At 37.1% G+C, this 24,309-nt stretch overlaps 2 protein-coding genes across 4 annotated transcripts; one reads left to right on the top strand and one right to left on the bottom strand.

Moving 5' to 3' along the window:
- Positions 1–1,588: 1,588 nt before the first annotated feature.
- Positions 1,589–11,296, bottom strand: LOC125680402 (dolichyl-phosphate beta-glucosyltransferase-like). 2 transcript variants are annotated; one of them, XM_048919968.2, is made up of 9 exons: positions 10,990–11,296; positions 8,808–8,979; positions 8,674–8,720; positions 8,435–8,503; positions 8,172–8,264; positions 7,684–7,857; positions 5,364–5,515; positions 1,989–2,074; positions 1,589–1,826 (listed from the first exon to the last, which is right to left on the bottom strand). In XM_048919968.2, exons 1-9 carry the CDS (start codon positions 11,047–11,049, stop codon positions 1,711–1,713), a joined length of 969 nt encoding a protein of 322 aa, XP_048775925.2. In that variant the 5' UTR covers positions 11,050–11,296; the 3' UTR covers positions 1,589–1,710. The 2 variants fall into 2 exon arrangements, with proteins under 2 accessions (XP_048775925.2, XP_048775929.2); XM_048919972.2 differs by lacking the exons at positions 1,589–1,826; positions 1,989–2,074 and adding an exon at positions 2,207–2,568.
- A 41-nt stretch (positions 11,297–11,337) lies between these two features.
- LOC125680401 (PGAP2-interacting protein-like) lies at positions 11,338–24,078 on the top strand. Of its 2 annotated transcripts, none has more exons than XM_048919965.2 (15): positions 11,338–11,494; positions 12,173–12,485; positions 13,088–13,242; positions 13,486–13,666; positions 13,803–13,942; positions 14,675–14,911; positions 15,961–16,038; positions 16,201–16,280; positions 16,680–16,785; positions 17,215–17,350; positions 17,674–17,738; positions 18,195–18,336; positions 21,998–22,147; positions 22,751–22,906; positions 23,319–24,078. In XM_048919965.2, the coding sequence occupies exons 1-15, from the start codon at positions 11,437–11,439 to the stop codon at positions 23,398–23,400; spliced, it is 2,079 nt and encodes a 692-aa protein (XP_048775922.2). In that variant the 5' UTR covers positions 11,338–11,436; the 3' UTR covers positions 23,401–24,078. The 2 variants fall into 2 exon arrangements, with proteins under 2 accessions (XP_048775922.2, XP_056011351.1); XM_056155376.1 differs by lacking the exon at positions 11,338–11,494 and adding an exon at positions 11,550–11,577.
- Positions 24,079–24,309: the final 231 nt, after the last annotated feature.

Below are 24,309 nucleotides of genomic sequence, written 5' to 3'. Positions count from 1 at the left end.
AACAACTAGTGAAAAATTTGTATTGAAGAGTAACCTCTCATCTGAGCAGCAAATATTGAAGAAGAAAAAACATGAACAAAACTGCTTTTCATTTAGGTTCATATTTCAGCTACAGGAGTGATATTGCGAATTTCTGAGAAAATATCCTTTTTATTTTCTTTCATCAGTATATGCACTCTAAGGTTGAATTCAATGTAATTACAAGAAACGAAAGGTTTTTAAATACAAAAATACTGATATTTACTACATTCCAACAAACACTTTTACCGTAAGTAATTATCCTTGTAAGTGAGTTGGCCTCGATATCTTGCACGACATATGCACTGGGGGGGGGGGGGGGGGGGGGGGGGGGGGGGCTCAATATTGAAGTGGAAATTCACCGACACCAGCTGCTTTACTTACCTCTTACAACTTTATTTCGCGGATCTATCTTCCATGACGCGAGGATTCAGTTATCGGAAGATTATTCTACACATAGATCATGATTAATACGATGCTATTGCCGTTTAAACGTTGTAATTTTGTGTGTTTATGTGCTGACGTCTTGCGCAAAGAATTCGAATGGCGTGGCGGCGACTTAATTCAAGTGTTTCATTTGTCGGTGTTAGGCCCGTTTAAACAGCGATAGCATCGTATTAATCATGATCTATTTGATTTTTTAAATGCACAAATTTGAAGCATGGAACCACTAAATTTGCTTGTTCTATAAATAATTATTTCCACTCTATGAAAATACCGACTCTCAATTTGCAGTTGCACAAATCCTAAAAGATAATTATGTAGTATAAGAGAGAGGAGAAAATCTTTGACTGGACCGGGAATCGAATCCGGGACCCCTGCATTACTAGTCAGGTGCTCTAACCACTGAGCTATCCAGGCCGATATCCACAGTCCGTATAGCTCTAATTACTACATTCCTCCCTCCTTAAGATCAATTATAATTGTCTTTCAAGATCAACCCAGGTTCATTTCGCCCCTGGCAGGCCAACCTGCACCACCAGGGGTGGTCAACGGCACCAAATGTAGTATAGGAGAGGAGAAAATCTTTGACTGGACCGGGAATCGAACCCGTGACCCCTGCATTACTAGTCAGGTGCTCTAACCACTGAGCTATCCAGGCCGATATCCATGGTCTGTATAGCCCTAATTACTACAATTATCTCCCTTAAAGTCCCCAATGCATGCATAGAAAATAGACCATTTGTTGCCAAAGAAACAATCATTATTCATGTAGACAGTACATCAAGCTTAAACCTCAACTTTTGTTCAATGTGCTTGCAATGGCTTTTGAATGACTTAAAATTCTCTAGAATTTACATATCCTGGTTACATATTGTCACTATACTGGTTTCTAGGATCTCTACAAGAATTACAACACGTCAGCATTGTTTTTTCACCCTCTCCAGAAACTAAGCTCCATGATCACACACTCCTCCATTGCTACATGTTCATGTAATTTGAAATTAATTAGGTCAGCACAGCCTCGGATGATCTGGAAAAACTTTCAAACACATAAATATCCAGAAATTATTGTAAGATTATGTATATATTGCTGTGTCAAAGTGTATGCCTTCCCAACAACTATAAAACTATTTGAACATTTATTTGCAATATTGTACAATAGTAAAAAATATGCAGCAATAATGATGATAAATGATTAGATGAAAGCTCATTCATACAAAATGTCTTCAACCTAAACTTTAAAATCTTTTATTCTACTTTGGATTTCTGGTTAATCTTCCATGCTCCTAGAAAATATCGCAGTCGTATTAAAATAATGTCCTTGCCCATCTGAATCCAGGAAAAAACAGGAACCATTTTTGAACCTGAAATAAAAAATGGAAATTGATAAAATATGCATAGATTGTTTGTATTATGGGGGAGATAGAAACAATGGTAGCATATAAATACATTGATACAGCGTATTGCGGACAAAACACTGGGAATCAGACAAAAGAAATTACAGATATAATGAACAGTTTACAGACCTTCAATTTCTGTCCAGGTAATGGCTACCTCTCCTACTGGAATGTTAAAGTACTGAGCTAGGAACAGCATATCTACATCAAAGGCCCTGTAAAAACAACACACAGTAATAAAGTACTGAGCTAGGAACAGCATATCTACATCAAAGGCCCTGTAAAAACAACACACAGTTATAAAGTACTGAGCTGGGAATATCTACATCAAAGGCCCTGTAAAAACAACACACTGTTATAAAGTACTGAGCTGGGAATATCTACATCAAAGGTCCTGTAAAAACAACACACTGTTATAAAGTACTGAGCTGGGAATATCTACATCAAAGGCCCTGTAAAAACAACACACAGTTATAAAGTACTGAGCTTGGTGAACAGCAGATCTACATCAAAGGCCTGTAAAAACAACACACTGTTATAAAGTACTGAGCTAGGTGAACAGCAGATCTACATCAAAGGCCCTGTAAAAACAACACACTGTTATAAAGTACTGAGCTAGGTGAACAGCAGATCTACATCAAAGGCCCTGTAAAAACAACACACAGTTATAAAGTACTCAGCTAGGAACAGCATATCTACATCAAAGGCCCTGTAAAAACAACACACTGTTAAAAAGTACTGAGCTGGAATATCTACATCAAAGGCCCTGTAAAAACAACACAGTTTTAAAGTACTGAGCAAGGAACAGCATATCTACATCAAAGGGGGTACCTGTAAAGATCGAAACGAAACGAAATCTACCGAAATGAAACGAAATCTACCAAAACGAAATGAAACCCACCGAAACGAAACAGATTGTATAACTGAACTTTTTAAATTAAAATAATTAAAAATGATATCTTAGGCCCCTGTGAAAGTTACAACAGATAAATAAAATTCGCCTCCCCTTTGATGTAGGCTTTGGGCTTGACTGATACAAAGTTTTAAAAGTTGGAAGTGGGGAGGGGGGGGGGGGTGAGTAAGGACAAAGTACATATCCGAAGTTGATTAAATACCATGTGAAATTAGTTTCGGATCAGTAAATTTCAGAACGGAGGGTTACAGTCTCAGAGGTCTGGGGAAACACACTAAACGAGGGGGTGGGGGTCACCGGCGTTGGATCCGCCTTTGGGTATAGATACATTGTTTGAAGAAGCTGGTGTCTGAGAAAGTTGAAAGCAGGAAGAGCTCTTAACCTCTCATTTTATCTCTAACTGCTTAGGTGCGAGTACTTTCAATAATGAAATAAATTAAATAGTATACCATATTATATGAATGCAATTCGGTAAGATATATATACATGTATTATTAAAAATTATTATTGATATGTAGTGAGTCTAAAGATAACTCTATACATTTGGGGTGTTGCTAAGACGTGAAATTGAAAACGGGACGGAAAACGGAAATTGTTTTATGCAATAATATCAGGAGGAAGTCAGCTATTTTGTAAAATCAAAAGGCTTATGAACAAGGGAAGCATAAATTACAAAGAGAACGGGAGGACATACTCAGAATCCACTGTTTGATATACTACATACAAATACACAATATCCACATGTATACATAGATTTGTCTTTAGAGCAAAAAACACTGAAACATGTATTTATGCCCAAAGGCGGATCCAGCGCCGGCGACCCCACCCCTCGTTATGACCTCTGACCTGTGAGACTGTAACCCTCCGTTCTGAAATTTATGGATCTGAAACCAATTGTACATGGTATTTAATCAACTTCGGATATGTACGTTTTGCTTACTCAACCCCCCAACCCCCCCCCCCCCCCCATTCCAATTTTTAAAACTTTGTAACAGTCAAGCCCAAAGCCTACATCAAAAGGGAGGCAAATTTTATTTGTATGTGGTAACTTTCACAGGGGCCTAAAATACCATTTTTAATTACTATAATTAAAAGAGTTCGGTTGTTCAATCTGCTTCGTTTCATTTCGGTGGGTTTCGTTTCGTTTCGCACTTTACAGGTACCCACATCAAAGGCCCTGTAAAAACAACACACTGTTATAAAGTACTGAGCTAGGAACAGCCTATCTACATCAAAGGCCCTGTAAAAATAACACACTGTTATAAAGTACTGAGCTAGGAACAGCCTATCTACATCAAAGGCCCTGTAAAAACAACACACAGTTATAAAGTACTGATCTAGGAACAGCCTATCTACATCAAAGGCCCTGTAAAAACAACACACTGTTATAAAGTACTGAGCTAGGAACAGCCTATCTACATTAAAAGCCCTGTAAAAATAACAATTGGTTAAAAGTACTGAGCTGGGAATATCTACATCAAAGGCCCTGTAAAAACAACACATGGTTATAAAGTACTGAGCTAGGAACAGCCTATCTACATCAAAGGCCCTGTAAAAACAACACACTGTTATAAATTACGTGATGAACCACAGGCAATTATCCAGTTACAGTCTGTTCTATCTGATGGAAAGTTTCAAACATATCAAACCAACAGACTCGGGTGTATGTATAATGATTCATGTAGCTCTGCATTGGCACACATTTTCTTTGTAACTTGTATGCTTCTTTTCCATTACCTGTCTTGTTTGCTAAGTTTTTTCTAATTAATAAAAATTGCAGATATAAAATCCAGACCTTTGTATTGTGATTCAATATCCTTGCACCCTAGACCAAAATCATCAAAACCAATCTTACCATCTCTCTAAATGTTGATTGGAGAAGAGAAGGTTTGCTGCCTCTCTTGTCAGAAGTTAAAATCAATCTTACATCTCTCTAGATGTAAATATTGCCACCTCTCTTGTCAGGAGTTAAAATCAATCTGACCATCTCTCTAGATGTAAATATTGCTGTCTATTTTGTTAGGAGTTAAAATCAATCTGACCATCTCTCTAGATGTAAATATTGCAGTCTCTCTTGTCAGAAGTTAAAATCAATCTGACCATCTCTCTAGATGTAAATATTGACGTCTCTCTTGTCAGAAGTTAAAATCAATCTGACCATCTCTCTAGATGTAAATATTGCCGTCTCTCTTGTCAGAAGTTAAAATCAATCTTACCATCTCTCTAGATGTAGATTGGAGAAGAGGAGGATTGCGCCTCTCTTGTCAGAAGTTAAAATCAATCTGACCATCTCTCTAGATGTAAATATTGCCGTCTCTCTTGTCAGAAGTTAAAATCAATCTTACCATCTCTCTAGATGTAAATATTGCTGTCTATTTTGTTAGGAGTTAAAATCAATCTGACCATCTCTCTAGATGTAAATATTGCCGTCTCTCTTGTCAGAAGTTAAAATCAATCTTACCATCTCTCAAGATGTAGATTGGAGAAGAGGAGGATTACCGCCTCTCTTGTCAGAAGTTAAAATCAATCTGACCATCTCTCTACATGTAAATATTGCTGTCTATCTTGTTAGGAGTTAAAATCAATCTTACCATCTCTCTACATGTAGATTGGAGAAGAGAAGGATTGCTGCCTCTCTTGTCAGGAGTTTAAATCCACATTGTGTATCCTTGATTCCTCGCACACACAGAAACCACACCACAAAGTGGAATCCTTTCATCAAGAACGTCCTAAACATAGATCTCTGGAAAGAAAGTGCAAATTCAAACCATAAAAATCGCAGTCATAGATACTGTAATCAACTGCTGTAAAAAAAAAACCCCAATATTTTTGCATATAAAATGTACTAATTTAAATGTGTGTATTTTTATTCTAGTGGGCTTTATACTCGAGCACCCTTGGCACTGAAGCAAGAGTGCAAATTTATGGTTGCACTGAAATATTTGAAACTTCGTTGTACACAACAAAAAGCATAAATTATTATGTCATATTGTGTATTAATATACGATAGCAATTGATAATTGCACAAGCATATATTTTGTATCCATAATTTTTATTGGCATTCTGCATACAGTTATTAGTGCATCAAATAACAGATGTGCTTGGCCTCAATAAAAGCAGTAGGAGTTTAGGATAATGAGCTTAAGGGGGGGGGGGGGGGAGGACCTGGGTCTGTCTCCCAGATGTAGCCTTGGGTAATTGTAGAATATAAAATATAAGCACTAAAAATTTTAATTTTGATCAACTGTCTTTATAAAGAAATGTAACTCCTTCATGCAAATTTCAAGTCATCATTTCATAAAGGAAGACAACTCCTGAATTTATATAGCATATTCATGTGTGTGTATGTGTATATATTTGTGTGAGAGTGTATTTCACCTTAAGAATATCCAGACTGCTCACATCTAATGATTATCAAAATTTTAGGACTGTCATTTACAAATTTCAATTTCAAAGTCCTCATCTAGTCTTTCTCTGTCAATTATCCTCCACATTGAAAATGTACATTACAATCCATGAGGAGGCGAGGCATCTAGCAAGACTTATGATGAACCCACACTTCATCTTACCTTGATTGACATGTATCCTGTGTTACCTGTGTGATTGACATGTATCCTGTGTTACCTGTGTGATTGACATGTATCCTGTGTTACCTGTGTGATTGACATGTATCCTGTGTGATTGACATGTATCCTGTGTGATTGACATGTATCCTGTGTTTACCTGTGTGATTGACATGTATCCTGTGTTACCTGTGTGATTGACATGTATCCTGTGTGATTGACATGTATCCTGTGTGATTGACATGTATCCTGTGTTACCTGTGTGATTGACATGTATCCTGTGTTACCTGTGTGATTGACATGTATCCTGTGTTATCTGTGTGATTGACATGTATCCTGTGTGATTGACATGTATCCTGTGTTACCTGTGTGATTGACATGTATCCTGTGTTATCTGTGTGATTGACATGTATCCTGTGTGATTTGTGTGATTGACATGTATCCTGTGTGATTGACATGTATCCTGTGTGATTGACATGTATCCTGTGTGATTGACATGTATCCTGTGTTATCTGTGTGATTGACATGTATCCTGTGTGATTGACATGTATCCTGTGTTTACCTGTGTGATTGACATGTATCCTGTGTTTACCTGTGTGATTGACATGTATCCTGTGTGATTGACATGTATCCTGTGTTACCTGTGTGATTGACATGTATCCTGTGTGATTGACATGTATCCTGTGTGATTGACATGTATCCTGTGTTATCTGTGTGATTGACATGTATCCTGTGTGATTGACATGTATCCTGTGTTTACCTGTGTGATTGACATGTATCCTGTGTTTACCTGTGTGATTGACATGTATCCTGTGTGATTGACATGTATCCTGTGTTACCTGTGTGATTGACATGTATCCTGTGTGATTGACATGTATCCTGTGTTTACCTGTGTGATTGACATGTATCCTGTGTGATTGACATGTATCCTGTGTTACCTGTGTGATTGACATGTATCCTGTGTGATTGACATGTATCCTGTGTTACCTGTGTGATTGACATGTATCCTGTGTTACCTGTGTGATTGACATGTATCCTGTGTTCACCTGTGTGATTGACATGGATCCTGTGTGATTGACATGTATCCTGTGTTTACCTGTGTGATTGACATGTATCCTGTGTGATTGACATGTATCCTGTGTTACCTGTGTGATTGACATGTATCCTGTGTTACCTGTGTGATTGACATGTATCCTGTGTTACCTGTGTGATTGACATGTATCCTGTGTTACCTGTGTGATTGACATGGATCCTGTGTTCACCTGTGGGATTGACATCCTGTGTTTACCTATGTAACTGACATCACCTGTGTTACCTGTGTAACTGAGTGAATTTATCCTGTGTTTACCTGTGCGATTGACTCCTCCTCCAGGTGTGCCCGAGAACCACACACCACTGCCCTGTTAGTACTATTCTTATTTACGTTCTTCATTTCACTCTCCAGCTTTGTAAAGTCACTAAATTTACTTGCACCATCGGCATCTGCAAACAACAGGAATCGTCCCCGAGCAGAAAACATTCCCTGATAAAAATTATTACACTTGTGAAATGCCAAAACTTAAAACAATCAACAAAATAAAATAAAATGATGCAGTCTAATCAAAATCAAACCTCTCACTTCACTCAATATACAGACAATCGCTGCATGTCCGTATATTGAGTGAGAGGTTTGATTTTAATCAGAGTGAAAATTATGAGAAGTTGTTGGGAAGACACAGAGACATTGGTTACATTCATTCATACACGGAAATATCATTACACTGTCCTATCTGAACAAAGAAAGATCTTTCTGTATATTAATTACTGTGTAACAGCGATTTAGTAATGTTTACTGACCAATCTTATGGCACCACCTTTCCCACGATTCTTTGCTAGAGTCAACACACGCACTTTTTCAGATCCATATTTATTGCAATAACTTTGTGCTGTCTGGAAAATATGAAAATCAATTTAATTCTTTTTCCAAAAAATGCAAAAGTCTTTTTAATGTTCTAAACACTTATCTTTATTGTTTAGGGGGGAAAACAACTAAAAATGAACTTAAATCTGAAAAATTATAAATCCATCAAATTCAAGCAGAATAAAACAATGTGACTTACTTGTGTAGTTTTATCTTTGCTTCCATCATCGACAACAATCACCTCATAACTAAAGGATCTGGATTTTTTCTAAGTACAAAGAAAAACACCTTAATAACAAAATGAAAGACATACTCTCTCACATTACTGTAAACCAATATTCAAATGTACCCAAATTTCACTTTGGACCAAAAAGATAATTTGACAAAGTTTGACTAACTTCCAAGATATGATTATCTTTGGATCTATAACAAACATACCTTTCTATCCTCCAAAAATCCTAATGCTTCATCCATCATAACTGGTACTACAAAGAAATCGGCTATTTACTAATTTATCCATTAATCATGTTAATGAATTAGTCTGAATGAAGTTTTCAATATAATATACGTACATCTCTCCTCCTCGTTGTATGCTGGTACAATCACCGAAAGCTCCACACTGGCTGGGTCGTTGATTGATGGGAACAGACACTTCTCGTGTTTCTCATTTAAAAAATATTTCTCAGTCTCATACCTTCCTAAATCTGGATATGGCTTCGTTGACATGGCCACAATAATTAACGCCTGCAATATGAAATGGGATTACTTTTTAGGGCTAGACAAATAGCATTACCTAAGTTCATGCTGTATGAAAACCACTTCTATTTGGGGGTCCTTTGGTGATCCGGGTTAGAATAGGTCCTCAGTACCCCTTGCTTGTCGTAAGAGGCGACTATATGGGGCGGTCCTTTGGATGAGACCACAAAAACCGAGGTCCTGTGTCACAGCAGGTGTGGCACAATAAAGATCCCTCCCTGCTCAAAGACCGCAAGCACCGAGCATAGGCCTAAATTTTGCAGCCCTTCACCAACAGTGGTGACGTCTCCATATGAGTGAAATATTCTCAAGAGGGACATTAAACAATATCCTGTCAGTCTGTGACTGGTTAAAAGTCTGGCGGACTGACCAACATTTGTTTTAGTCGGTCCGATAGAACTGTTTAAATTTTTAAAGCATCATTTTGGAAAATATACTTATGAAATCTTATCCACATATTTGGCATGCTTCTGTTATTAGACGAACCCGATTAATAAACATAAATCTCACATTAGTGTTACAATATTTTCTGAGGCATATTGAGTTAAATTTCATTTCAAGAACATTAATGAAATATGTTTAATTATTTCTGGAAAACTCTGTTGGACTGGTAAATTTTTCTGTGGACTGGTTGAAATTATACCCCATCAGTCCGGCTGGACTGGTGATATAAAAAGTTACCTTCAAGCCCTGATAACCAATCAATCAATCTATTTGGGGAGGGGGCAAGTGATACAAAAAGCAATACGTACCCACACACCAGTAATTTCCAAAGACAATCTGCACGTCCAGTACACAGATCGATCTCATGAACATGTGCACACTGATTTCAAATACTTATATCTAAATTTCATTTCTATGTTTTCTTGCCTCAGACTAGAATATTTTTTGAAGAGTGTTTCAACAATCAATATAAAATAATTACCTCACTTGACAGTTTTATGTAATAAATTAAATTGAAATATTTTAAAATGTCTTTATCAATAACTACATATTGTTCTATTGCTTGTATTTTCCATAAAATGTTTTGAAAATCACTGATTTGAACACAATCTCACAATGTACACACCATATGTACATCAATTAGATAGCCCTTCCTCCTGGTTGTTTTCTTTCTTTTTTTCTTTTAATTTGATTTCTTAAAAAGTACCTAGATAATGAAAAGGTGACGAAAACGAACAGAGATCAATCTAATAGCTCCTATATTTAGGATACAAAATTAAGAGTAGGGTAAACAAGGACCCCTGGCCTGGACAAACCAGAGATGGGATCAGAGGGTTTTGACACAATCTGAGCAAACTGGTATATATAGTGAGCACTATGTACATGTATACCAGTTTGCTCAGATTGTGTCAAAACCCTGTGCCTAAGATGAGTAAGCATCCCGTCGAAATGTTCTAACTAAGAGTGCGTTTGACTATGTAACAGGAAGGGAGAAAATGCAATGGGCCAGACCGGGATTCAACCCCCCCCCGAATCCCCAGCCAGGTGCTCTACCAACTGAACTAACTGGCCACCGACGATCGAGCCTGGCTGACCGCCACATTCCTCCCTCCTTAAATGTCTTCACACCAAAAGACAATAATCACATCAACCCAGGATCTTAAATCCCCAAGCAGGCATTTTCACCTGTTAGTTCCAGGGGCTGGTATACGGCACCAAATGTAACACGAAGGGAGAAAATGCAACGGACCAGACCGGGATTCGAACCCGAATCCCCATCCAGGCGTTCTACCGAGCTAACTGGCCACCGGCGATCGAACCCGGCTGACCGCCACAATTAAAACATTTAGCCCATTTCAAATTGTTCCATACGCACAGCCTGATAAGACTATGCTATAGAGTTGTTGAAAGTATGTAAACTGACAACAGTCTCTTACATATGTTACGCTTGCAGTTGCAAGATTCGGTTCTAATGTCATCATGCATTAGATGATGACATCTGATAAGCTACAGGTTAATTGTAAAACAAATCCTTAAAGTGTGGTATGTACTTACACAAATTGCTAAAGTAACTGCCACGCCCACAAGGGACAGCAGCATCAATAAAACATCCATCTGCGTTATTTGAACTGTTACTATTTCATCATCCTGCGCAGCCGATGTTAGAGAACCCAAAATAATGCCGGAAGTCGTTGGAAAAATCTCGGTGAACGAAATGTTTGACGATAAACTGCAGAACTTTTCATAAAGATTAAATAAATCGCAAAATTTCAATCAGTGAACGTGAGAGTTACTTTTTAAGTTCATTGTTTAAAAAAATCATGATAACATATTGTAATTTAACTCCTGAAATGAAATGAAATGAAAAAAAGGGGATGGGACACACCGGGGAAATTCATTCCGATCGTTTTCTTTTTTAAGCGTCTGAGTGATTTCGTTGTTTACATTTCTTCTTTGGTCAGGCCCCCGATGGATTAAATGCATAATTCATAGGCATAGAACATGGTGGAACAAAACCAGTTACATTCCTATCGGACACTTGTCCGCGAGACTATAAATGGTGAGATGTGACGAATGTCAAATAATATATATTGATTTGTATGGCCACTACCGGTTCCTCCTTTGAGAAAATGCGGAATAAGGGTATGCCGGTGAATATCTCGTGTTTTCCTGACCTGACATTATATAGTACCTATTGCACATTGGCTATTTTCTTGCATGTAATGTACGTCATTGGCTATATGCAGGCAGTCAATCTTCATAACTTGGCATTAGAACTCGCTTGTTCAAAGGGCCAGTAACATGTAGAGTACATGATTTTTTTGTCCTTCAGCCAAGTTCTGGTGACAGTCTGGGTGACTCAAGATAAAATGTAAATGTATTGTTTAATTTTTACCATTCATTTGGAAAATTCAGAAATATCAGACAGTGATAAATGACAGTCATAATCTGATTTTCAGAGAAATTTTTTTCACATTGATTTAAAGCAAGCATGAGTTTGCTTTTTACTGGCACAATGGTCAGACTATGCTTTGAGTATGTAGATACTCACAGTTATTTGTCTGTCTTAGGCTGACGAACAGGCATTAATACCTAACACTGATAAAAGTGTTGTACATAGACTTTGGATAGTTCTTTATAATGGTGTATATATAGCTGATACAGAAAATATGCATGACAGTCATATTGGGGAACAAATTGTTGTTTGTTGATAATAATCCAAAGATCTTTTTTGTAGGTTATGTTTTCTGGTCACTGTTCCAAGGTATGGGGCCTATGATATGGTTCTATCCATTGAACGAACTTGACATATCTGGGTATGAGGCATTTGCTGCCACATGGTTCAGCCCTATTCTCCTGGGTATACCAGGCATGATGTCACTGGTTCAGAACCGCTGGGTCCTTGGGCTGCTACGGCTTCTGATGGTGGGATCTTTGGCCTCGTTTCAGGCGCCCACAACTCTGACCAGACTGATGATTCTTGCAGGGGGAGCTGGTGTGTCAATGTTAGTAATAGCAGCCACACTTTGGAGTCCAGATGTCAAAATAAGGTTAGATATGGATACTTATGTCTGATAATGACTAATTCTAAAGGTTCTCCAAACAAGTACTGTACCTGCCATTTTTATTATTCTCTTGCAACAGAGTTGCTGCTTGCATATTGATGCTGCAACAATTTCTCATTTTTTCGACAAATATATTGGAAAGTCCTCCTGAATGATGACATCATACACATAAAATGCATCATTACAGGATGCTGGTATTTAATTCATGATTATTCATCAGACACATGGCAGTCTCTTTTCTTTTACATACCATGCTTGTACATATTTTAATGGATTAAAATTTTAGTGGCTTTGACAAGAAGCATTTACACAATTTATGGTACATGTATCACTAAAATATGAAAATTTCTATTTATCTGTTTATCATGCATAGTAAAAGTTCTTAATCATGATTAAGCCAAATAATGTATTAGTTATGACTGTGCCAAATAAGTACCCATACAGTAATGGGGAAAATGCTTATATTTGACTTGCCCTTTTTTAGGGTCAAATATAGGAACAATGTTCAGTACTTTGTTTTTCAAAATGGATAGTTTATGAAATACCTATTTAGTATTATCACATGACTATTGAAAACTTTTAACCAGGTCTTCTACATTCTGGGGGCTTTTCCTGGGACTTCTGTCCCTGGTCACCAGCAGAGTGTGGTTTGTCTCTTTCATACCCACATGGTGGAGCAAACAGACAAATTCTGCGGTCATTGCATTAGCCACCATTTCCACCATAGATCAGATACTGTCAGGTAAATCTTTGAATTCTAAATTTTTTTTTAGAAACACCATTATCAATAACTATTAAGAGCTATTGATTTCTTATACAAGGGAATTTATTTCTGATTGGAGTACATTTTATTTTTTGTGTAACTTTGACTTTGTGACACTCTGAGAGAGATATAAATATGCACTGTCATCTATGAGAGCAACAAATATGAAACATACCTATGAGCTTTCCAGTGTTACATTATACTTCTAACATCTGACAACAGGATCAGACTCTATAAACAAGAGAGACAAAGACAGGCCGGAGCAGCCCTACTGGCTCCCAACAGCCATTGGATTCGGCAGTCTTATCTATGTGACACATTGGTGTTTTGGGGAGGTGTCTTTGATTACCAGATGGGTGGTGACAGGATTTCCTGAGCATGGACCAATGCCATATCCTTGGGGGTAATTTATTTCTGAAGACATGGCACAGAAATTTGATTTTTAACATGTGTAAATAGTGTATACTTGAAACAATGCATATAAACCCATTGCTTTAGAGATCTGACATTTTGTAATTGTTTGCTGTGTATATTTCCAGAGTTGGGGTATTTTTGTGTCTCGTGCTGGGATTTTACATGTCAGCTTGTCGTCATGTAGCACAGAGCAAGATTTGGTGGCTGATCGGTGTCTTTTCATTGGCTGGGCTGTATTACCTACCGACCTATCAGGGATATGCAGGTTAGGGGCCATGAGGAGCAATCATGTAATATGAAATGCACAATATCCAAGAAACATGTGTCGTGTGTGTCAGGTCTTATGCAATGGAGAATGTTTGATATTCCTTTATTTCATGGGTACATCTGTACTTAACTCCTCCCACCGTTTTCCATCGATGATGACCGTTTTCAACTTACTTACAATCCGTTACACCTTAGGCATGTAGGGCAGCAGTTATCAACTTAGGACCTCCTTGTTTCACAGAGTGTTTGTATTAGTATTGAAGATGTGCATATGGCAAGAATTTTATTTTCTTGAATTTTTAAAAAAAATTACAGGTTGTTGGACTTAATCAATTTTGAGGAAATATTACATAGGGTGTATGTCACAGCTTTATGATGGCTGATACTAACTTAAGTAAAGTTCTACAATTCGTGGGATTTTTGCCATGTTTGGTAATCAATGTCTTAGAAAACAAACACCTTAATACAAACACCCTACATAAGCTTGTGATGAGCATATCGTGTATCCTTTCTGGTACTCAATTTTGTATACTAGCTGCAATAATGTAGCCCTCTCTGATATTTTTTATTCTGTTGTTTTTGGGAGGTCCCAAAAAGAAAATTCAGAGAGGGCTGTTTCTAGTACTTGTGTTAATTTTGCTTTGGAATTACGTTATGTTTTGATTATGTGGGTCATAATAAGTCATATGGAAAATTTTGTGTTTACATGGCAGCATATTTATTTCAACAGGTGGCCTAATATTAGCTGTGTATACCATGTCCATCTGGCCAGAAATGACAGACAGAGTCAGTCGATGCCCCCCATCAAGGTCACTGGTGGTTGCTGTGGTAACCTATCTGGTGGAGATCTTCTTTTTTGTGTGGACTGTGGCGTATAATTTTGTGCCGGGTGGTGTTTACACAAGAGAGCATACAGATTATCTAATTGCAGCTGTGATGTTGGGGATATATATAGGACTCTTCATCGGTATGAAACAAATACAGTGCGCCCTTGATATATTGCACCCCGTTATAATGCCAGTTATGCCACCCCTTCTTATTGCCTGAAAATCCTAAAGAACAGTTTCCTCCCATGTTAACACCCTCGTTATAATGCCAACCCAGCATAATGTCATGCCTTTGATTTTCACAAACAAATGATCAAGTTTTATAGGGTTTACCCTAGATAATAATGCCAATTACCTACTGTCCATCAGTAATCACACTTGTACTTTGATAGTGGTGTGGTGAAGTGTGACAGTTTGGAGGAAGTATTCAGGTGGCCAGGTTAATTACTAATAATTGCAGAACTAAACTCAAGATAATCTAAATGTTTATACAGAATGGTGTCCAAATAACTTGATGGTGTTGAATTTCTTTTGACTGCTCAGTGAATTGTCCATAATGGTGAATTCATTATAATGCCACCCCAGCTTTATTGCCCAAATTCGTTTTAAATGAAAGTTGTCACTATATCGAGGGAGCACTGTACATTGATTTTACTATTTATCTGTTATTTAATTTCAAATATGATTAATCTGAAAAGCTAATGAAATTTTTTTTGGAGCCATTTGGACCTCTATATCTGAACTGTTTACTAGACCAACAAAAAATTCACTGGTCTAAATTATATACACAATATATATATATTTTCAGTTATGAAAAGAACTTTGAATATAGAGAATTCAAGAGTACTGTAGGATTATGATATAAACACAATATTTACTATTTATTCTGAATACAATCATCACTCCATTTAGATGTATGGTTATATAATTTTAACAGAATGACAGTAATATTGATAAAAAGCACAGGCCTAATGGTCTTGTATTTTAATATTTTTACAAGCTCAACTCCAATTTTACTGGACTCAGTCTTCAGACAAGTGGCTAATTTCAAAGTCTGGAAAAGCCAGTAAAAATGAAGTTTTTTTTTTAAATTAAAGAATTAACTTAGTGTGAATATTCTTTGTATGTATGAAGTATTGTATGAAATAAATCAGATCAAAATGAGTTTTAAATATCTTGATATTTTCAGGTAAATCCTTTGATGTGACTCATACAGTTCTACCCGTTATTGAGAAGAAGAGGTTTTCCCTTTTAAAAGTCAATGTTTGTAAGTTTACTAGAAGTGCATGAATGTGTCTCGTCATTTTTTGTCTAGAAACTGGCAATGTTTCACATTTTAAAAAAAACATAATGCATTTTCACTTTGTACTTTTGTATTACAACTATTAAACTTATTTAAATAAGGACAATAAGGAATCTGTTTTGACAGTGTTGGGGCCAATTCTGTGTTCTGGCTTGGCCGGGTTTTCTTCAAGATACCGTCGACAAGAATTCTCACATCCAGCAAAGGTATAAGAATTGTCTCCTCAAATCACTAGTGAGAGCTTGACATGTAATTGCCCCCTGGATGATAAATGACTAAACATTCTAAGATAGTGGACTTTGTGTAATCAGTTTGCAAACTTTGACATGCAATTGCTATCACTGATAATAATGATGGAACAATTAAGGTTTTTGTTTACAATATTTATGTACCAGCCAAAATTTGTTTTCAAAACTTTCAAGATTTGAGCAGCTAGGAAGAAATCTTAGAGTAAGAAGGTGCTATTTGCCCTGTAGAATTGGACAGCTTTAATATTACATAGAAACTGAATCATTATTCTGAAAAATACTTTAAAATGTTGTTCATATTTTTTTCTTTCTACTTTTCAATTAGAGCAATGAAATTGACATTAATTCTTTTTGCAGGTAGAGCCTCGTGAATTTTCAGCTATGATATGGACATATCACTTTGGTTATGACAATAGAGGCTGGCCAAGTCTGGAGCGTTCAGCTAAACTTATCAATGAAACAGGTACAACTGTAATAAAGTGAAAGGACTGTTTACGATAAGGGATTCATTTGCCCACCAAAATCGACATTCATAAAATATGCAGGTGTGAAGTGTCGCTATTCATACCCTCATGTATATTTTAAAGATGAAATTTGAAACTGAGATTACAACACGAAAAGCAACACATCCATAATGCTCCAAAGTTGATTTCTTGAAAAGAATTTTTAATGCATGAATTTATTCAAACTTAATTTTTTAAGATGCATCTGTCATGAAGTTATAAAGCTCACCATTGATTTTTGTCTGAATTCTATCACATTTGTGTTGTTAAGGATTAAAATGGTGATTTTTTTTTTCATGTACAGTAATTGACACATTCAGACAATTTCACTGTTCTAATACATACATGTCATGCACTAAGACTTTAAAGTTTGTTGATGAATAATTAAGGGGCAGATTTTGTGACCCTCTTGGAAAGCGATGCCTCCAAACCGTTCCTCGGCAACAATGACCTTGGGATGTGGCTAGGAGAGAAGCTAGGAATGTATGTGGACTTTGGACCTGCAACCAAAACGCACACCTGGGGGTAAATGACTCATTTAGTTTATTGGACCTGCAACCAAAACGCACACCTGGGGGTAAATGACTCATTTAGTTTATTGGACCTGCAACCAAAATGCACACTTAGTTCTGTAAAGAAAACACACAATGAGGAAGTAAACAACTTAATTCTGTAAACAAAACACACATGGAGGAGATGAACAGCTTTATTCTGTATAAAACAAAACACACACTAGGATATAAATAATTTACACATCTGCACAAACATGTATCTTTATAAAATAACATTGAAAAAAAAATTAATAAATGAGCTAGCTACATGTATATGAAGTGTTGTATTTTTGACAGGAACCTAATTTTATCGAAGTATCCAATTGTCAAGTCCATCCACCATCTGCTACCCTCACCACACGGTAAGTCAAGTCCACCCACCATCTGCTGCCCTCACCACACGGTAAGTCAAGTCCACCCACCATCTGCCGCCCTCACCTCACGGTAAGTCAAGTCCACCCACCATCTGCTGCCCTCACCTCACGGTAAGTCAAGTCCACCCACCATCTGCTGCCCTCACCTCACGGTAAGTCAAGTCCACCCACCATCTGCTGCCCTCACCTCACGGTAAGTCAAGTCCACCCACCATCTGCTGCCCTCACCTCACGGTAAGTCAAGTCCACCCACCATCTGCTGCCCTCACCACACGGTAAATCAAGTCCACCCACCATCTGCTGCCCTCACCACACAGTAAGTCAAGTCAGAAGTATCTAAAAACTTAATATTGTATCATCAGTGCCTCCGGGTGCAACAATGACATATTGTTGGTATGTTTGTGGAGATTCTGTAAGACATTAGTACCTTTGTTAATTCTACAGGGGAACTCGCCCCAGCCATCACCGCCACTGTGAACTATGGAGGGAAGCATGTCGACTTTGTGGTGACTCACATGGGGAATGATAGAGATGTGCTGGACCGAAAACTACAAGCCAAATTCCTCGCTAAGGAGCTAAGAGAGAGGTCAATATCTAGATCAATATTACACTCAGATGTCTATATATGTCATTACTCAGACAGAGTGATATCTATGTCATTACTCAGACAGAGTGTTATCTATGTCATTACTGAGACAGAGTGATATCTATGTCATTACTCAGAGTGATATCTATGTCATTACTCAGACAGAGTGATATCTATGTCATTACTCAGACAGAGTGTTATCTATGTCATTACTGAGACAGAGTGATATCTATATCATTACTCAGACAGAGAGATATTTATGTCATTACTCAGACAGAGTGATATCTATGTCATTACTCAGACAGAGTGATATTTATGTCATTACTCAGACAGAGTGATATTTATGTCATTACTCAGACAGAGTGATATCTATGTCATTACTCAGACAGAGTGATATTTATGTCATTACTCAGACAGAGTGATATCTATGTCATTACTCAGACAGAGACATATCTATGTCATTACTCAGACAGAGTGATATCTATGTCATTACTCAGACAGAGAGATATCTATGTCATTACTCAGACAGAGTGATATCTATGTCATTACTCAGACAGAGTGATATTTATGTCATTACACAGACAGAGAGATATCTATGTCATTACTCAGACAGAGTGATATCTATGTCATTACTCAGACAGAGTGATATCTATGTCATTACTCAGACAGAGTGTTATCTATGTCATTACTCAGACAGAGTTATATCTATGTCATTACTCAGACAGAGTGATATTTATGTCATTACTGAGACAGAGTGATATCTATGTCATTCCTTAGACAGAGTGATATCTATGTCATTACTCAGACAAAGCGATATTTATGTCATTACTGAGACAGAGAGATATTTATGTCATTACTCAGACAGAGTGATATCTATGTCATTACTCAGACAGAGTGATATCTATGTCATTACTCAGACAGAGTGTTATCTATGTCATTACTCAGACAGAGTGTTATCTATGTCATTACTGAGACAGAGTGATATCTATGTCATTACTCAGACAGAGAGATATTTATGTCATTACTCAGACAAAGCGATATCTATATCATTACTGAGACAAAATGATATCTATGTCATTACTCAGACAGAGTGATATCTATGTCATTACTCAGACAGAGTGATATCTATGTCATTATTCAGACAGTGATATCTATGTCATTACTTAGACAGAGCGATATCTATGTCATTACACAGACAGAGTGATATTTATGTCATTACTCAGACAGAGCGATATCTATGTCATTACTCAGACAGAGAGATATCTATGTCATTACTCAGACAGAGTTATATCTATGTCATTACTCAGACAGAGTGATATCTATGTCATTACTCAGACAGAGCAATATCTATGTCATTACTCAGACAGAGCGATATCTATATCATTACTCAGACAGAGTGATATCTATGTCATTACTCAGACAGAGTGATATCTATGTCATTATTCAGACAGAGTGATATCTGTCATTACTGAGACAGAGAGATATCTATGTCATTACTCAGACATAGTGATATCTATGTCATTACTCAGACAGAGTGATATCTATGTCATTACTCAGAGTGTTATCTATGTCATTACTCAGACAGAGTGATATCTATGTCATTACTCAGACAGTGTTATCTATGTCATTACTCAGACAGCGATATCTATGTCATTACACAGACAGAGTGATATCTATGTCATTACTCAGACAGAGTGATATCTATGTCATTACTCAGACAGAGTGTTATCTATGTCATTACTCAGACAGCGATATCTATGTCATTACTCAGACAGAGCAATATCTATGTCATTACTCAGAGTGATATCTATGTCATTACTCAGACAGAGAGATATTTATGTCATTACTCAGACAGAGAGATATCTATGTCATTACTCAGACAGGGTGATATTTATGTCATTACTCAGACAGGGTGATATTTATGTCATTACTCAGACAGAGAGATATCTATGTCATTACTCAGACAGAGTGATATCTATGTCATTACAGGGCTCGAAATTAACATATGCCCGTCAGTCTATGACTGGTTAAAAATCTGGCGGACTGACATACATTTGTTTTAGTAAGTCCAGTGGGACTGGTTAATTTTCTAAAGCATATACTTATGAAATCTTATACACACATTTGGCATGCTTCGATCTGTAGAGGTACTGTGAGCAATGCTAACTAAGAATACCCCCTGCTTACCCCAATCTCCCAAAGAGTGTTGTTAATAGGTATAAATTACCTCTTTCCTGAGTGTAAAAATATGGTATGCTTTTGTAGAAGAAAATGGAAGATATAGTCCGAACACAAATCCATGGCATAAACCTATAATGTTGACCTAGAGATCAAAGGTCAAGGTCATAAAGAGGTCATGAATGTACATGTCACATAGTCTCATGGTGATACACTCATGTTTTATGGTATGACTATGTCAAAATCCTATAATCAATTTTGACCTTGAGGTAAAAGTTCAAGGTCATATAAAGGTCATGAAGGTACTGGACACATCGTTTCATGGTGATACACTCATGTCTCAAATATGATATGCCTATGTCAAAGAACAAAGAAGTCATAGCCCTGACATGAATCCATTGTAAGAACCTTTAATTTTGACCTTGAGGTCAAGGTCATATGGAGGTCATAAAGGTACATGACACATCGTCTCATGGTGATACACTCATGTGTCAAATATGGTATCCCTATGTCAAAGAACAAAAAAGTTAAGGCCCGGACACGAATCCACTGTAAAAAAAAACCCTTTAATTTTGACCTTGGGGTCAAGGTCATATAAAGGTCATGAAAGTACTCGACACATCGTCTAATGGTGATCCACCTGTGTGCCAAATATGGTATGCCTAAGTCAAAGAACAAAGAAGTTATGGCCCGGACACGAATCTGCATAGACAGACGGACAGACAGAGTGATTCCTATATACCCCCCAGAACTTTGTTCGGGGGGGGGGGGGGGGGGGGGGGGGGAGGGGGGGTATAAAAATAAATCCCACATTTAAGTGTTACAATATTGTCTGAGACATATTGAGCTAAATTTCATTTTAATAACATTAACGAAATTAAATATGTTTAATTATTTCTGGAAAACTCTGTTGGACTGGTAAATTTTCTGCGGACTGGTTGAAATTATACCCCGATCAGTCTGGCTGGACTAGTGACAAAAAAAGTTAGGTTCAAGCCCTGCATTACTCAGACAGAGTGAAATCCATGTCATTACTCAGACAAAGGGAAGAAGAGAGGTGCAGTCAAAGCGCCATGTTTTTTTTTTGATTTGGAAAATGTGGCCATATGACAAAGGCATAAAGAGAATGTATAGCTTATTGATGGATAGTTTGATAATATGCATTTAAATGTTTGTGACAAAGCATGGTGGTATAGTGATGAATCAAGTGGCAGCAATGTGAGAATTCTATATCTACATGTCATGACTCAAACAGAGCTATTTTCAAGTCAATACTCATTCAGGTGTATAATTAGGTCAAGTATGTGTATATTTAGGTCAAAATCAAAACACAAGTATCATATGATATCAAATTGGTAAACTTTAAAGATAAAATTTTGTGCCTAGTAAAACATTGTGATGAAAGACACACTATTTCATTTCTAAAGGAAAACCTTGTTTTCCTTATACCTAATCATTCTTAAAATTTATTTTCGTTTTTTAGTAAAAATCCAGTAGTTTTCCTTGGCTATGTGACCTCTGCCCCCGGTAGTCGTGACTACCATGAACTCCTGACAAATGGCAATGTCAAGGACATTGATGAGACAGACCGAGACAGATGGTGTGAATACATTATGTACAGAGGACTCAAGAAGTAAGTGCTAAGTGTTGGAGAAAATCAAATGATGATAATGTTCTTCACAGCCCCTAATGTTCTGTTTTTGGTACAGTATACATAGATTTCATTTTAGTGTTACATGAATGATACTACCAATATACTATTATTGGCTTTTGATGAGGTCTGTATAGCTGTGAGTGGATGGAATCAAAAGTCAATAATTCCTTTATTAAATGATCTGACAGGAATTTTTCAACAGTTATCTAGGAACTATAACAGTGATAAAATTTATTCTCACATATTTACGTGGTGGTGTTTGGTAAAGCTAACTGCATCGAATTTTATTTATCGATAAATGCTAAAAATTACGCAATTTGATTGGTCGATAACAATGTCAGCAAAGCTACGGTTGGTCAAGAGGGAAATTCCTGAATAAACCTCCCAACGTTAATATTGAGGTGAACTCACTTTGAGGTACACACCACAAAAGATTGTTTGGACCAATCAGGGAGCATCAAAATTCCTGATCATTTAACAATGAATGAATGAACAAATGGAATTCACGAGGAATTTTTTTATTCTGACACATCTATTTGAAGAGACTAGTTTATGATTGAAATAATTGATTTTATTAATCAGACGGGGCTATGCCCGTATAACACATGGTGGTTTGAGTGACACAGAGGTACAGATAGCCAAATTCCAGATTCCTGAAAAGTCCAGTGATTACAAAGACAACACTAGACTGACCACTGACCCCTCTAGAGTGGACCCCAGTGTACATTTTAACAAGAGGTACAGTATTACATTTATTGATTTTTGATATTTTTAGATTCCAATGTAGTTTTAGAAGTAACAGTGGTAGAATTATAGTTTTGGTTGTGGTGGTGGTGGTGGTGGGGGGGGGGGGGTGTCAAGAATTTTTCACTCATATGGAGACATCACCATTGCCGGTGAAGTGCTACAGAATTTAGGCCTATGCTCAGCGCTTACAGCTTTTGAGCTGGGAGGGATCTTTGTCCTGTCACACCTGCTGTAACACGGGACCTCAGTTCTTGCGGTCTCATCCGAAGGACTGCCCCATTTAGTCACCTCTTATGACAAGCAAGGGTACTGAGGACCTATTCTAACCCAGATCCCCACAGGATCTGTGTAAAGATTCTGTAAATAGTAAATACTGACTAATTTGTTGCGTCTTCTGTTCCAGGTTTGGATCTTTTCACCGTGGCCATGGCTATTTCTCCGACCATAAATTCCACATGAGCACACCCAAGTACTTTCTGCCATAGACTTCTTCAAAGCTTGCCATTCTCAACTTCCTGTGATTCCGACAGCCATTTTTACAACCTATTTGCTTGTGTGTCTGTGCAAAGAGTGAAAGCTGTTATATTATTCTATAAATATGTCCATAACTATAGTATTCTTGTCCAAAAAAATACTCAGGAATCTACAATCTGCATTTGGGTATTGAATTTAATAATTTTGTGTTGTTATGGTGTTCATTTAGGGATGAAGGTATGCGTAATTAATGATTTTCATATACATGCGTAGTGTTTATTTTAAATCACTTTAAATTCATGAGAACTTCATTTTCACACAGAATTCATGGGGTGGAACTGACATGAAATTTTATATTTAGTACAATATTGATGAACAAGAACATTCATGAAATTGTGTTTCATTGATTTAATCATGGGAGTGAAGTCTCGTGAAATACAAGTGATTTACAGTACCTGCCAAATAACAGAGTTCATTGTCGTTATCATAAGAAAGGTCATCGTCATTCGAGTCCATTGTCGTAAAGGAGTCATCATTGTTATTAATTATCATAAGAGAGTTCATCATCATAATCTTCATAACAGAATGTGTGCACTTCTCGTCCATCAGAAACAGTCCTGTTATCTTCATTAATCTTTGTGTTTTCTCTTATTTTTATACACGTCCAGTAAAATGCTTTGAAATACACAGTGTGCATTCTTTGAGTTATATACACAGAGGGAGTGGTCAGGATTTATGGTAATTATCCTGACCATTTCACGGGACTTGGTTAGCTATTGAATGAAATGCATGGTCGGGTTTTTGGAGGTTTCAGAAAATCTTCACAAGGTCTGGGGGGAGAATGTTCGTCCAAAGTGGATTGCAACCTCCGTAACAGTCTAGATCAGACCAGGGTTTTGATTTGAACAACACACTTGTCA

Source organism: Ostrea edulis, chromosome 2 (genome assembly GCF_947568905.1).
Source record: "Ostrea edulis chromosome 2, xbOstEdul1.1, whole genome shotgun sequence".
NCBI lineage: Eukaryota > Metazoa > Mollusca > Bivalvia > Ostreida > Ostreidae > Ostrea > Ostrea edulis.
Note: the sequence above shows the minus strand (reverse complement) of the source record. Positions and strands in the feature narration are given on the sequence as shown.